The sequence below is a fragment of the Adelges cooleyi genome, unplaced genomic scaffold (assembly GCF_023614345.1).
Source record: "Adelges cooleyi isolate 19-005CV unplaced genomic scaffold, UGA_ACOO_1.1 ACOO_flye_CR_arks_rails_tigmint_CR_PRNA_1, whole genome shotgun sequence".
Taxonomy (NCBI): Eukaryota; Metazoa; Arthropoda; class Insecta; order Hemiptera; family Adelgidae; genus Adelges; species Adelges cooleyi.
Window position 1 is genome coordinate 6,489,344 of NW_026095751.1, and position 13,907 is coordinate 6,503,250.

Sequence of the window (13,907 nt, forward strand, 5' to 3'; positions counted from 1 at the left end):
TTTACTGTCTACAATAAATCAACAGTTTCTTGTATTTCTGTGTTTCAATGTAAGTAAATTAAACATGCATAATTCATGTGTCCTTTTTTGGCAACGTGATCGAGATTTGTTTGAAATTTTGACTAGTCGACAACCAGTTTTGGATAATTATTCTTAAAATTATTTTAGTTTAAAGTTTAGGATCCTAACCTAACCTAAATGTTTGTGAAACATAAGATTACATTGTATAAAACCATGACGGAACAAATCAATGACTGATTAATCATTAACCTCCTAGTTATGGAACACAAAAGTTGTAAGAAAAAAATAAAAACATTTTATAGAAAAAAAAAAACTTAGGAAATAACCTTCTATATACAACACAATTTTACATGTACAGATTTTCTTATTAACCCTGAGTTAAAAGACATATCCATGTCAAAATTTGTTGAAATCAGTTCGATAGACACTTCAGACAGTGAACTCGGCATTCGCGTTATAGTCTTCATTTGTAAAACAATTGACGCTTTCCGTTCCCCTAACAAAAAAAAAATACTAGTCATCCTTAAATTAACACAAGTTTTTCGGTAATATTAAATATACCCATAAAAAAGACGGTAAAATTTGTATCTCATTTTTTTTTTGGTGGGCCTGTAAAAATTGGAATTTTTGATTTCTTAATCAAGATGAAATCTAGCGATGACCTTGACATGGCCAATGCAACTTTTTGGGTGCTCTTCAATTAAAGTCAAACTAAATTTTGACTGTCCCTGTCGTCGCGTAAACGTTCCGTTCTCATAAAAAGTGATAAGTAGGTAAACCAACAAACGTACACTATAATATTATACCGTATAGGTAGGTAACAAAAAAATAATTTTATTCCTATTATTGTGTAATGGCACCGTTTATAGGTTCTGTATGTTTTAACAGCAAAGCCGTTCGAGGCAAGGGCAGTGAACCGAACTTGAATTGTGCGAGATTCCAATTACATATTCAAATCTTAATGGTCGGGCCCGCTTGTTATCATCACCACAATAATATCACAATTCAGTGTCTCGCGAAACATGGCAGCCGGAGAAGTACAAGGAAGACCAAAAATTATATTTCTATTCAGCGGTAAACGGAAATCTGGAAAAGATTACATAACGGACACGATTTACAATAGGTAATTTTTGATTTACACATTTATTCTTTCCGTACGATTAAATAATTATTAAGTGCCAAAACGTATTGCATGAATTTGATAAATTATTGTGGTGGAAAGAATCACGATAACAAAATATTATCAATCCGTATTTTAGCCAGCCGCATCTGTGTTTAACATCAGTGTATCCATTTGACTATATTGTTATTTCGTTGTATCGGTTTTAAATTCGGTTCTCGCATACGATTGTCGTAAAAAAAATTAATTTTAAGCATTTGAATAAAAGTTGTATTCAACATTAAAATAAAGTCAAACACAATTAATTATCTGCTTAAGACTTAAATTTCAGTGAAAAAAAAGTTATAACTTTTATCTCATTTATTGTTAGGTTATGTTATAACTTCCATATTTTTGTTAAAATGATAATGGGAGTACAATACAGAATTGTGCGATACTGTTCAAACATGAAGAGTTAATACATTATTTTATATTGTACAATTTATTCAAGTAATTTAAGAAGTGTGTTATTATTTAAAAACGTATTTTATTTCTTTTTGAACCTTACCGAATGTATTAACGGTAAAAAATAAATATGTTTTATAACAAAGCATTGAGATTGGTAAGCAAAACCATTCAAACCGTGTCACTTGGGCAATTGTCCATTCCAAAACCAACGGTTCGTACTTATGCTGCTCTAGTAAGCCAAGAATATGTCGTTGAAGATAAAGCAGGAGAAACAAAATTTACTACCGAAATAATAAAAAATGTAAATGAAGCCGTTAAAAAGGCTAATCGTTTATTCGCTGTAGTACATATTTGTGGTAAACAGTTTAAAGTTACCGATAATGATCTAGTGTTGATAGATGGTTATTGGCCACCAAATGTCGGCGATCGTATCAAACTCCAAAAAGTATTACTTGCTGGAGGTGTGGATTTTACGCTGATCGGTACACCCACCTTAGACCCAGACTCGGTCAATGTTACTGCTACAGTTGTCGACAAGGATCTATCACATACCCGAACAAATTTCAAACGTTTGAAGCGCAAGCAATATATGAGAATTAACTTTATCCGAAAAGAAATCACTATTCTTCGAATAAATAGTGTAAATATAACACAAGCAATTGGCGATAGAAAGGACGTACAATCGATGGGCAGACGCTCAATGTAATGAGTTAATAAGCATTAGAGTCTGTTAACGATTTATAACTTGTATTTAAATGTAGTTTTCATATTATTTAACTTGTTAAGTCTTAATTAATAAGTATAATAAAATATTAATGTTTGTTAAAGTTGTGTATTTAATATTATGGTATAATTTGTATTATCCAAGTAAAACGTTTCCTAATAATGGTTAACTGTAGGTATACTTAAATGGATTATTAAAAACAAAGTTTTTTAAAATGCAAAAATTACAAGCTTTGTGCCGACCTCAAAGGCTGTTACCTATATTGTTATTACTTTACACTTATAACATTATGTAATAAGTAAAGCTCGGATGTTTATAACTTAGCAGTTTGGATACTTTTTTAGTGAAATCAGAATTATACCTTAATACGATATTATTTTAGTTCACAAAGACTAGATTTCAAATCAACAAACTTATACTACATGTATTTATATATTTTACTTTTTTGAGCATATATTTGTTTATAATGATTATTTTTAGATAGCATAATATCTATTAGTATAATTATTACAAATGTTTTATTTTTTTAATAATTGTGCTTATTGACATTCTGGTTATAAAATATTTTACAAAATGTCTAAAATAATCTTCCTTGTTCTTTTAAATTTGAAAACATCATCAAAATAATTGTCATTCAATTTTCTTCTGATACGTAAAATACTTTGTTAAATAATCAACCCGTTATGACTTTTATAAAATGTTATGTTTATTATGTTAAGTTGGCTTTATAAAAATTGGGTTAAATTTATTTAGCGAATTTAATAAAAGCATATTTTGACATTTCAAAATGCGTATTTTACTACATTTGTTGTCATTAATATGCGAGCTCTAGTAACTATAAATTATAATATAATTATAAGTTTTAACTGTATTGTTAAAAGAACAAATATCAGAAAAAAAGTATAGTTTTAAAATAAAAAAAATAGCCACCAGTGTATTGTTTCAGGTATTAAACCGTGGTTAATGGTATTGTCAACATATTTTGTTGTGTCCAAAATGATAACACCGGTAGTTTATCAATAATTCATTTTTGTCTTGTCAAATGTCAATTTCTTTTTAAACTATGTGGACAGATTTCTGGCGTCTTAAAAATTGAGTTGTAGTATATACTTAATATAATTTAAATATCAATGTCTTCAGCAACTTTTGGTCAAAAATCATTCCAACCTACGCCACCAGAAAAAGGCAGTTTTCCATTGGATCACGAAGGTCAATGCAAAAAAACGGCTTATAAGTACATGTTTTGTCTGAGTGTCAATAACGGAGATAACTCCAAGTGTCGCATTCAAGCTAAAGACTACTTGGACTGCCGCATGCATCATGATTTGATGGCCAAAGAAGAGTGGTCTAAACTTGGATTATCAGATGTCGATAATAAACCTGAATAACTATGCCTCATGTACTTATTGCTTGTAGCGCTAGCGTTGCTGCAATCAAAATTCCAGCTATTATTTCTGAACTAACAAAAAAAAATATACGTACAACTTTAGTCGTCTCAGAACAAAGTAAACATTTTATAGATATAGAGAAAATAAAAAAAGATTACCAAATTGATGTATTTACCGACCAAGATGAGTGGAACACTTGGAATGGAAGAGGAGACCCAGTATTGCATATTGAACTCTCCAAAAATGCTGATTTACTTGTACTTGCTCCGTTAAGTGCTAATACCATGGCTAAAATTAACTCAGGTATATGTGACAACTTACTTACATGCATAGTTAGAGCTTGGAATGTTTCAAAACCAGTTTTATTTTGTCCGGCTATGAATACTCAAATGTGGAATCATCCTATAACCAAAGTTCAAGTCGATAAACTAGTCTCATGGGGATATTGTCAAATTCCTCCAATTGTCAAAACGTTGATGTGTGGCGATCATGGTGTTGGTGCAATGGCTGAAGTAGAAACTATTGTTACACAAATTTTAAAAGAATTAAACTTAAGCAATTTTTAAAATTATTTATAGTATAAGTTTTCATGATACATAGTTAATTTTTTTGTAATAAAGATATTCAGAATGTTTGAATCTTGTATGATTATTTTATTTCAATTAATTGATACTTTTATAAATCAATTTAATAAACAATAATTGCAGAATAGGTTTGGAGAAATGTGTTATAATACGTCTCTCGGGTCCTATAAAAAAACATTGGGCCCAAGCTAAATCCCTACAGTTTGATGAACTACTCAGTGATGGTCAAATGAAGGAACAATATAGAAAAGCCATGATTGATTGGAGTGATGAAATCCGTTCCAAAGATCCAAGTTACTTCTGCCGCTTGGCAGTTGAAATGTATGATCCAAGTTAGTATTATGGATATTTCCTATACTTTCTACCACAACTACTAGTAGTAGTTTTTTATAATAATGACAATTTTACAGACCACACCAAAGATATTTGGGTTATAAGTGATGCCAGAAGAAAGACAGACATTGCTTGGTTTAAATCAAACTTTAGTAATGTAAAAACGATCAGAATCGAGGCAAAAGAATGTACAAGAAAGAAAAGAGGGTGGAATTATTCACTAGGTATAATATTTTGAATACTTATATTTTTATTAAAATAACCACATCTTCATTTTATTGCAGGCGTAGATGACATTTCGTCAGAATGTGATTTAGATCAAGTAACTGACTGGAATTGGATAATACAAAATGATAAAGATGATGACTGTCGCTGTTGTGTTGATGAAATTGTAAATTATGCCCAAAGAATTTAAAATTCATCTAGATAATCCTTTACAAAAATGTTAATTCCATTTGCTAAACTCGTCTATTTTTGATAATCACAAGTTAAATTTATATATATTTATTCATTTTTTTTTTTTAAGTATGTTATTTTTGTTTATTAATAATATACATTCTTGATTTAAAATAAGAATTTATTTATATTTTCAAGTGTTATATGTGTATCAGTATTGAAAAAGGGCTTATTTTGTATTATTCAAAATGTATTTTCCAATTCTGGTACACAACTAATACAAAATATAGTAGAAAGTAAAATATAATTGAAGTGCACAAACCAAAACGGTTTAACCCCTAAAAGTTAAAACTCACTTTTAGTTGAAATAATCAGTTTTAAAATTAAAATCCTAAAACATTGATGACTTAAAAATTATTGAAGTAAAATTAGCCAACTCTCAAAAAGTATGAATAGGTACACTCGGTTACTTGTGTAGAATAAAACTAAATTAGTTTCTTTTGAGTTATAGTAGTCTAACCTATTTATGCGTTAACCTGTTTTAGATCTATGATTACATTTTTTTATATCTATTAATCAATATTTTTCTGAAAACTTCAAAATGAAAATAGACAAAATTGATAATTTTCTGAATGAAAGAAACGAAACAGTTAAAAATATATTTAGATTTAATGATTATATTAATCTTTTAGTCCAAAACACTTTATATAATAGTTCAACACAACATAACCAGCAAATATCTCGCACTTTTATATTATTGTTTGAATATTATGATACAGCTGTTGAGTTATATTAACAATGCTATAGTTATTCGTACAACTTTTCTTAATTATAAAAGTACTAGATTTCATATTTTTAGTGTATTGCCACCTATATAATATAATGTAAATATTATAAAATATATTTAACGAGGCAAATGGTTATCAATATATGACATTTTGTAAAAATATATACAAATAAAATAAAATGTTCCTATTTGGTGAAATTTCCCAAGTTATAAAGTATTATTATTTAGGGCTTTTGTACTCTTTATTAAAATGATATCATCTTGTTCATTTTAATTTATATAATATAGCCGTATTATTGTCATATACGCTCTTTCGTACACGAAATGTTAAAAAAACACACACACACACACACTGTAAATAAAATTGCTTAATACCTTTTACTTGACAACTAAGGTGCCTTTAATAAGTGGTGTGGAAAGGTGGCAGAGCTCTAGTCGCATCTTCCGGATTGGTCCTGCCTCAGGTGCTTTATCCCAACATCAGGCCTCTGATTATAAATAGTAATGCCTCGGTACAATTATATTGTTAAGCTATATTACTATAATAAACGGGTTAATAGCCTAAACGCAAGTACTAACACTAGCAAAGAACCGTACTTTGGCTTCCTACGATATTTATTATCGTACCTACACTTATTTGTTGAAGGATACTTGGTTTTTATTAACTTTTAAAGTAAGAGAAAAAGGTAACACTTTTAAAATTAAGTAAAAGAAAAGCAACTGAAATGAGTAAACACACAAAAAGATATAATGTTTATAAAAACAATGTAAAATCAAAAGACAACTAATATCACGCGAAAATACTCCCCTCGTAACAGACGGACGTTTACAGGAGAGTGCCACCGACATGTATTTTGGGCGGCTATAAATAATAAGCATGATTGTAATTTTTGTTGTGTTGAAAATTTTGTTTAGTTTTGTTTTGGCTGTTTGGCCTACATTTTATTGCTCATTTGCTAACATACATTAGTTTTTAAGAACTACCTATACTACATTATTATTCAATGTATTTAACATTTAAAAAGAATACAAAACAACAGCTTTTAATTTATCCAAAGAAAATTGTGTTCCTAATGAAAAATATATTGTACGAGTTATGATATAATAAGCAACAGAAAAAAATTCAAAATGTAAAATAATGATGTTTATCTTAAAAAATGCGGGAATAGCAGAAGTAAACTTTTATATCAGTATCAAGAATAATACAAAATTGTGACATTTTCTCTCTTTATTATTGGAAATTAAATAAACCATAATAATATGTATTTAATATAGTACACATTATCATTGTATAATCAAAAACAGAAATATGTTATTATTATTAAATTACCAAAATTTAAAAAGTCGCGCGCTAATGTATGTAATATTTTACTCCTTCAATTTCCATGTCTACGTTTTAAGTGATGGATCAATAGGGATAACACAGTTACCACGAATGTTGCGTGCTACGATGTTATGTTACTCCGACATTTTTGTTACGAATGACAATTGCTACGACGACAATTGACACGAATACATTTACAACGAAAATATGTTTTCGCTTTTATTTTTTATGCCACGATTTACAGTTACATCAAAGTTCCATTTTTAATTATTGCTTCGAATTACATTTACCTCGAATTCCTGTTACATCGACATGACTTATCAAAAAATCTTAATGTTATGATTTCGCTATTTTATAGGACATTTACATTGATAAACATTATATGGACCTTAAATTCCATTTACACTGACATGACCCAACAAATAATTTATATAAAACTATAAATAATATAATCTGAGTAAAAACAAGTTTAAAATTGTTCAGCAAGATGTAATTCAAAGTTAAAATAACATTAAGGGGACCGCAGCATGTTTTTTATAAAAAAATATTAAGTATAAATATCAAAGAAATTAAAAAAGGCCAACCCATTGATAAAGTGTTTCCCTATACATTGTGAGAATTTAGTAAATCTACCCCTTAAGGGGGTCGGAGCACAACTAGTTTCATGCGTTTTAGCGGTGCTTAATTAGACATACTTCTCAATGTTGGATTTTTAAAGTATGTGTGGATTTGTTGACAAATTGTCTGGGTTTCTTAGGAAGCCCATTTTTGATTTAAAATGTTATGCCTAAAATAAACTCAAATAAACTATCATTGAATTTTCAAAAAAAATAATTTTGGAGATCTTCAAAAGAGAAAATTAAAAATCGCCTTCCTAAAAAACCTTGAAAATTTGTCGAAAAATGCATACATGTATTAAAAATTAAAATCCAACATTGGGAAGTATGTCTAATTAAGCACCGCTAGCAGATGATATTTACCAATATAAAGTTAACAACATTTTTATTTTAACGTTGTAACTTACTTTATTAATAACTAGAATTCAATTGAATTGAATAAATTACCACTACTGTGCTTACCAGTCGTGAGTACATTGGTTGCTGGCTGAAATGTGTGTTACTATGCTGAAACGGCTGCGATAACAACCGTCTCAGACTTCAGTTGTTTTTCAGCTTTTCACGAGCAAACGACATTTTTGTTGGAAATACAGTTTTTGCGTTTCAAGTATTATATCTAATATTCTGAAATATGTGCTCTATGGAGAAGATTTTGTGGGCCGGCGGCGCCGTTCTAACGGTAACTGGCGGCGGTTACCTGCTCTATAAGGTATGCGTATGAACATACATATTGTTTGATGACATGTTCAATGACACACCTTCGACCAGGGCTCGCTGTTTTGTCAGTGTCAGCACAATAGTTATTAGTTTAAATAAAAATTGTTCTCGTGTTCAAGGCCAAAAAGAAATGGTGGGACGCGGCACCGGTAGAACTTGCACCGGTTGAACTTACACCGGCTGAATCCGCACCGGTAGAACCCGCATCGGTAGAACTTGCAACGGCTGAACCCGCACGTAGAACTGCACGGTAGAACCGCATCGGTAGAACTTGAACCTGTAGAACCCGCTCCGGTAGAACTTACATCGGCTGAACCCGCACCGGTACAACTTGCACCTGTAAACCCTGCACCGGTAGAACCCGCATCGGTAGAACTTGAACCTGTAGAACCCGCACCGGTAGAACTTACATCGGCTGAACCCGCACCGGTACAACTTGCACCTGTAAACCCTGCACCGGTAGAACCCGCATCGGTAGAACTTGAACCTGTAGAACCCGCTCCGGTAGAACTTGCACCGGTAGAACCCGCTCCGGTAGAACTTGCACCGGTAGTACCTGCGTGTTACTACCACGACAGATACGGGTCGGCGGCGCACAGATGTCGTCCTCCGTGCGGCTACAGGCCAACTGAGGCAGGACAGCCGGAGCCACCGTGTGTGTACCACAGGCGACACGGCGCGGATGCAGTAAACTGCATACTGCCGTGTGGATTTGCAGGAGTGCAGGAGTACGGCATAGGGGAGCCCGTACCATATTGCATATACCATCGACGGTTCGGTCCGGAGGCGGTGAACTGCCGAGCCCCGTGTGGCTTTAGGGCCATACACTGAGGTAACACATTCATTAGTTTCCACAAAAAGCAACATACTGCAACGCGTTGATAATATTTCTTTGTCAGTCTCCTTTTTTTTTCTCTCTGTTAATATTGAACCCAGGTATATTTAACTTGTTTGACTCTACTGAACTCATATCTACAGACTTTCAGGTGTGGAAAAACGGCCGTACTATCATGTTGGAGACCACTACAATTATTAGTTGTCTACGGCCGCCGTGTTTGAACCCATCACGTTGTTTTTTCTCTCTATCTATTCAAGCTGTCATCCCTGTGGTCGCATTCATTTTGTTGACCGCCGTCTCAGCCATCCTCGCCGTGGCCGTCATTCATGTGGTTGGCCGTCGACTAAGTTTTGTAAATTAATAGTTATTTAAGTTTATGTAGAAAAATTGTCCTGTTTATTACCTTTCTCGTGAAAACCTTAGTGATACTAATACACTTAATTAATGATCACCTAATAAATATGTACTGTGTTAATACGGATGTTATTGTTTAATATGTTAGGGAACTCGGGGCAATTGCCCTGATGTCGAAACACTTAAGCTAAAATATTATGTACTTACTCGAAATAAGTTTACCGACACAAGGGCTTTAAAAACCAAGTCGCTATTTTACTACTTTATCTATTTTACTAGAGCTTCGCTCTAGCTGGGAGCTCCGCCCCCAGGCCCCCGAGTCGGGCGGTTAGGTCACAGATTCCTGGTACTGTACCCGGCTACGCCGGGCACGCTCACGTCCTCTCGCTGCAAAGTATTTTCGGGGAGGTCACAGATTCCGAGGGGGGTGCCCGGCTGCGCCGGCCACGGTATGTGGAAGTCAGTGCACAGCGGTTCCTATGGGGGTGCCCGGTTGCGCCGGCCACGGTGTCGAGCCATCGCAATACGTCTTAAAGGAATGACGTTATAATTCATGGTACCTATAGGCTGTATCTAGTAATCAGAATTCATACCTAGTTATGGACAAATATTTGCAAGCTAAGTACTGATTAAGTGTAGAGTAAGTCTAGCTATGTATCTGTAATTTTTTTAAATTTTGAATTGAAAAGAATAGTCTAGAAGTTAGACGGTTAATAAATATCAAGTGTCCGGTGTTGCTTACTTGGGTTGCTACCACTTTTACCAATTTTTATGAACTAACAATGTCCAGTTCCTTATCAGCGGGCGGAATTCGTATTGAAAACTGATAAGGACGGCAGGTCTCCGAGTGTTTTGGCATTCACTCGCTTCGCCAACTAAAAATATCCTAGGTTTGTAGGCTACAGTCTATGAGGAGGTAACAGGTTTAAAATTAAGTTTAAATTAAAATTTTAAAAAGTTAAAGAGGCTTGATAAGAAGCTGGCCATTGGGAAAAAGTGTACAATGGAAATTGTCTTTGGTAAAAGTTGTTATATTATAGACCACGTCATCAATATAGGCCGGCGTCATCCCGCTTAATTTTATGAGTTGAAAACAGATAAAAATGTCTAGAGGACAGTCAGCTAAATGTCTGTTAAGGTTTACCTTTGTGAAACAAAATTTGTTTAAACGTAGTATGTTATATGTCTGTACACAGCAGTTCCGAGGGGGGTGCCCGGCCACGGCGTCGAGTCAGCTCACTACGTTTTAAAGTATACCGTTATAATTCATCGTACCTTTATCTAGTAATCATAGTTCATACTTAGTTTCGAAAAAGTGTTTTGCAAGCTAAGTACCGGTTAACTGTAGTGCAAGTCTAGCTATCTGTCAGATCAGAAACGTCCTACTACTAAAGCGAGTGTGCTACTTGCTTAAAGGACAATTTTTTTTTTTTTTTTAATTTGAATTGTTTGAGGTGTTGTTTACTTCACGGGCTTGGTAATAGCTATGGTTAAAAATAGAAAGAAATGTTTAGAGGTCAGTCTGTATATGTCTGATATGGTGTTCCTATGTGCAACAAAACTTTTTCAAACGTATACGTTATATGTCTAGATATTGGTTGAATTAAAATTCTTATTTGTTCAGAAATCACCGTCTATGCCATTTTTCGGTAATGACGTACTGTACGTTTAGAATGTAACCAACAGCATAATGCATTAAATATGTATATTAAAGGTCTGGTGGTTTAACAGAAGTTCATAAGTGTTTAAGAATTCAAGAGTAAATCACATGAATGAAATGTCTAGAGTTTATATTAAAACTTAAAAGGGAAAGAATTGAAGAGTGATAAATACATTATTTTAATTTTTGATCGACTATTTGGCAGAGCTTATAAAAATGTCCAAAGAGAGGTTAAATGAAATGTCTCGATGCAAATCTTTTAGTTTTTGGATCTGGATCTTTAATGCTAAAGGTACTTTGTTACTTAAGGTCTGACGTTTGTTGGTTATTAGAAGTTTAAAAGTGTGGAAGAATGATATGTTTGTGTGACGGTTACTTAGGAACTCAAGAGTACAAAACATGAATGAAATGTCTGAAATAATTTGTAGCAAATATTTTTGATTATTCGAGTGTCCGGCGGTGATTATAAAAACGGCCAGAGTACAAAATGATAATAATAATAATAATATTCAGTGCATAAAATACCTAAATTATTTGATACTTATCCAGACATATTTTATACATAATAGATAAATTGATATATACATTAATACTTTTTTAAGTAAACCATGAAAGGTATAAATCCATATGTTGATATATTTTTAGATGGCTAACCAACAATTCATCCTACTAAATGATAATAATCAAAAATTTTAAAATAATTTTATTTTTCATTATGTAGTATCAATTTAAAAAAATATAGCAAAATCTATAGATTTACTATACTTTTTTAGGGTGGAGCGAATACTTATATTATACTTCTATAAATAATAAAATAGTAAATTAAATGTTGATTTTCAATATAAATTTTAACCCTTTGAAGCACAGCATTTTTTTCTCCGATTTTCTCTGAACATGATTATGAAGGTGGTAATAAATATATACCACTGTGCGAGAGTAGGCTATTTTTTGAAAAAGTGGTATATTACTTATACCACCATGCTTCAAAATGTTAAAATGCAATAAAATGATTTGAAATTAATATTTTATTTTTATGTTTTAATTATGCCCTATGTCTGAAATCACACCACAAAAAAAACCAAAATAGTCAATATTAATAAGTATCTAATTTAGTTCAAGCTATATCAACAGCAGCTCAAAAAAAAAAATATATATACATACATATAATATAAAAAATTAACATTAAATAGTTAGTAAAAATAAATGTTCAGACAATTTTTTTGATTTTTGATTACTACTCATAAAAACGGTCTAAGAACACAAAATGTTGAACGCTAAAATAATCTAAAGACAACTGTTTTAAGAATTTAAAAAGATGATATAGGGACTTTTGCTGATGCTTTTAAAAAACATACCTATAATTTTTTATAATAAGACTGTGTAAAAATGCATTTACTCGTTGGTTAAATAAGTATTATAAAGCCAGGGAGTAAAAACTGGAATGATTACAATAGCATAAGATGTTGCTATATATAATGTGATTAAAATAAATTAGATCATGTAATATAGTTATTTCTTATAAGAGCGGAATGAACACATAGATATTTTATGTCAATAATGTATATAAATTTTAAGCACACAAAAGTGTATAAAACTAAAAATCGATTGTTTTTAGATCTGAACAATTTTTATTCAGTGCATCAAATATACTATTATTATTATTTAAAAAAATATTTTTCATTATATTTATATATATATATATATTATTATTATTTTAACAACAATAAACTTTTTTTAAATTAATCCATGTATTATGTTATTTTTAGATAGGTAAATAAATGTTTTTCTACTAAATAATTTACAATAATACTTCCTAAAAAAAAATTATCTGGAAAGTGAAATCAGATACATGATTTAAAAAAATAAAGTTATATGTTTGTCAATTTCAAAGAATACAAACTATATTTTCAACTTTAATGACAATTATTAGATTTTTCTTAGCTTGAATTGTTGATTTCCACATAGCTTACCTACAATGTCTGAATTTTCCAAAGTTAAAATATTAAAACCACAAATTAAGTCAAAAAACAATTTTAAAAACCCCAAACGGTTAGTGATAGTACTCGATAGTGATCATACATATTTATATAGGTAAATCATCCTATTAAATGAAATAATTAAAATATATTCAAATAATGCCAATTTAACGTGAAATAATATATCATTAAAAAAAAAATATATAAAAAAACTAAAATAATTTTTATTCTATGTAGTGATCATAATTGTACAGCTTAAACAAAAAAATTTGAAATAATTAATGTCTTAATTATTTGTACATCAGTATCGTATGTGTGTGCACGTTAAGAAACTAAAGCGTTAAGAGAAGTCGGTTAAGACACTGTATAATGAAAAAAAAAACTGTCAATTTAAATTAGGGTTGAGTATAGAGATTAGATAGGCACTAATTATTAAAAAATACTTCATAAATAACAAAAAATGAACTTTTATGGTGTAAGTTTTCTGTTGGCCACAGGCAAATTAATCGGTGACGGCATAGGATAACAGTCTGTAACCAATGGTAACAATAATAACTACTTATTGTATTAATTAAAGACAGAGTAGATAGAAGTAGCAATCAATCTTCTAAACGGACACGC

The 13,907-nt window shown here is 31.3% G+C and overlaps 4 protein-coding genes across 4 annotated transcripts; all 4 read left to right on the plus strand.

The window, feature by feature from the left end:
- Positions 1 to 964: 964 nt before the first annotated feature.
- On the plus strand, positions 965 to 5,121 carry LOC126833145 (phosphomevalonate kinase). The gene is made up of 4 exons (XM_050564302.1): positions 965 to 1,144; positions 4,408 to 4,616; positions 4,695 to 4,841; positions 4,902 to 5,121. Exons 1-4 carry the CDS (start codon positions 1,044 to 1,046, stop codon positions 5,030 to 5,032), a joined length of 588 nt encoding a protein of 195 aa, XP_050420259.1. The 5' UTR covers positions 965 to 1,043; the 3' UTR covers positions 5,033 to 5,121.
- On the plus strand, positions 1,551 to 2,415 carry LOC126833154 (39S ribosomal protein L21, mitochondrial). Its single transcript, XM_050564308.1, has one exon. The coding sequence runs from the start codon at positions 1,716 to 1,718 to the stop codon at positions 2,292 to 2,294; it is 579 nt and encodes a 192-aa protein (XP_050420265.1). The 5' UTR covers positions 1,551 to 1,715; the 3' UTR covers positions 2,295 to 2,415.
- Positions 3,348 to 3,700, plus strand: LOC126833175 (cytochrome c oxidase assembly protein COX19). Its single transcript, XM_050564324.1, has one exon. It carries the CDS (start codon positions 3,443 to 3,445, stop codon positions 3,698 to 3,700), a length of 258 nt encoding a protein of 85 aa, XP_050420281.1. The 5' UTR covers positions 3,348 to 3,442.
- On the plus strand, positions 3,703 to 4,338 carry LOC126833165 (phosphopantothenoylcysteine decarboxylase). Its single transcript, XM_050564312.1, has one exon. It carries the CDS (start codon positions 3,703 to 3,705, stop codon positions 4,264 to 4,266), a length of 564 nt encoding a protein of 187 aa, XP_050420269.1. The 3' UTR covers positions 4,267 to 4,338.
- Positions 5,122 to 13,907: the final 8,786 nt, after the last annotated feature.

What these genes read in the sequence shown, in the direction of transcription:
- LOC126833165 (XM_050564312.1), top strand. Translation starts at nt 3,703, where the DNA reads ATGCCTCATGTACTTATTGCTTGTAGCGCTAGCGTTGCTGCAATCAAA.
- LOC126833154 (XM_050564308.1), top strand. Translation starts at nt 1,716, where the DNA reads ATGTTTTATAACAAAGCATTGAGATTGGTAAGCAAAACCATTCAAACC.
- LOC126833145 (XM_050564302.1), top strand. Translation starts at nt 1,044, where the DNA reads ATGGCAGCCGGAGAAGTACAAGGAAGACCAAAAATTATATTTCTATTC. An exon ending in ACGGACACGATTTACAATAG is followed by an intron (nt 1,145 to 4,407) that starts GTAATTTTTGAT and finishes CAATAATTGCAG; the next exon opens with AATAGGTTTGGAGAAATGTG. An exon ending in AGGGTGGAATTATTCACTAG is followed by an intron (nt 4,842 to 4,901) that starts GTATAATATTTT and finishes ATTTTATTGCAG; the next exon opens with GCGTAGATGACATTTCGTCA.
- LOC126833175 (XM_050564324.1), top strand. Translation starts at nt 3,443, where the DNA reads ATGTCTTCAGCAACTTTTGGTCAAAAATCATTCCAACCTACGCCACCA.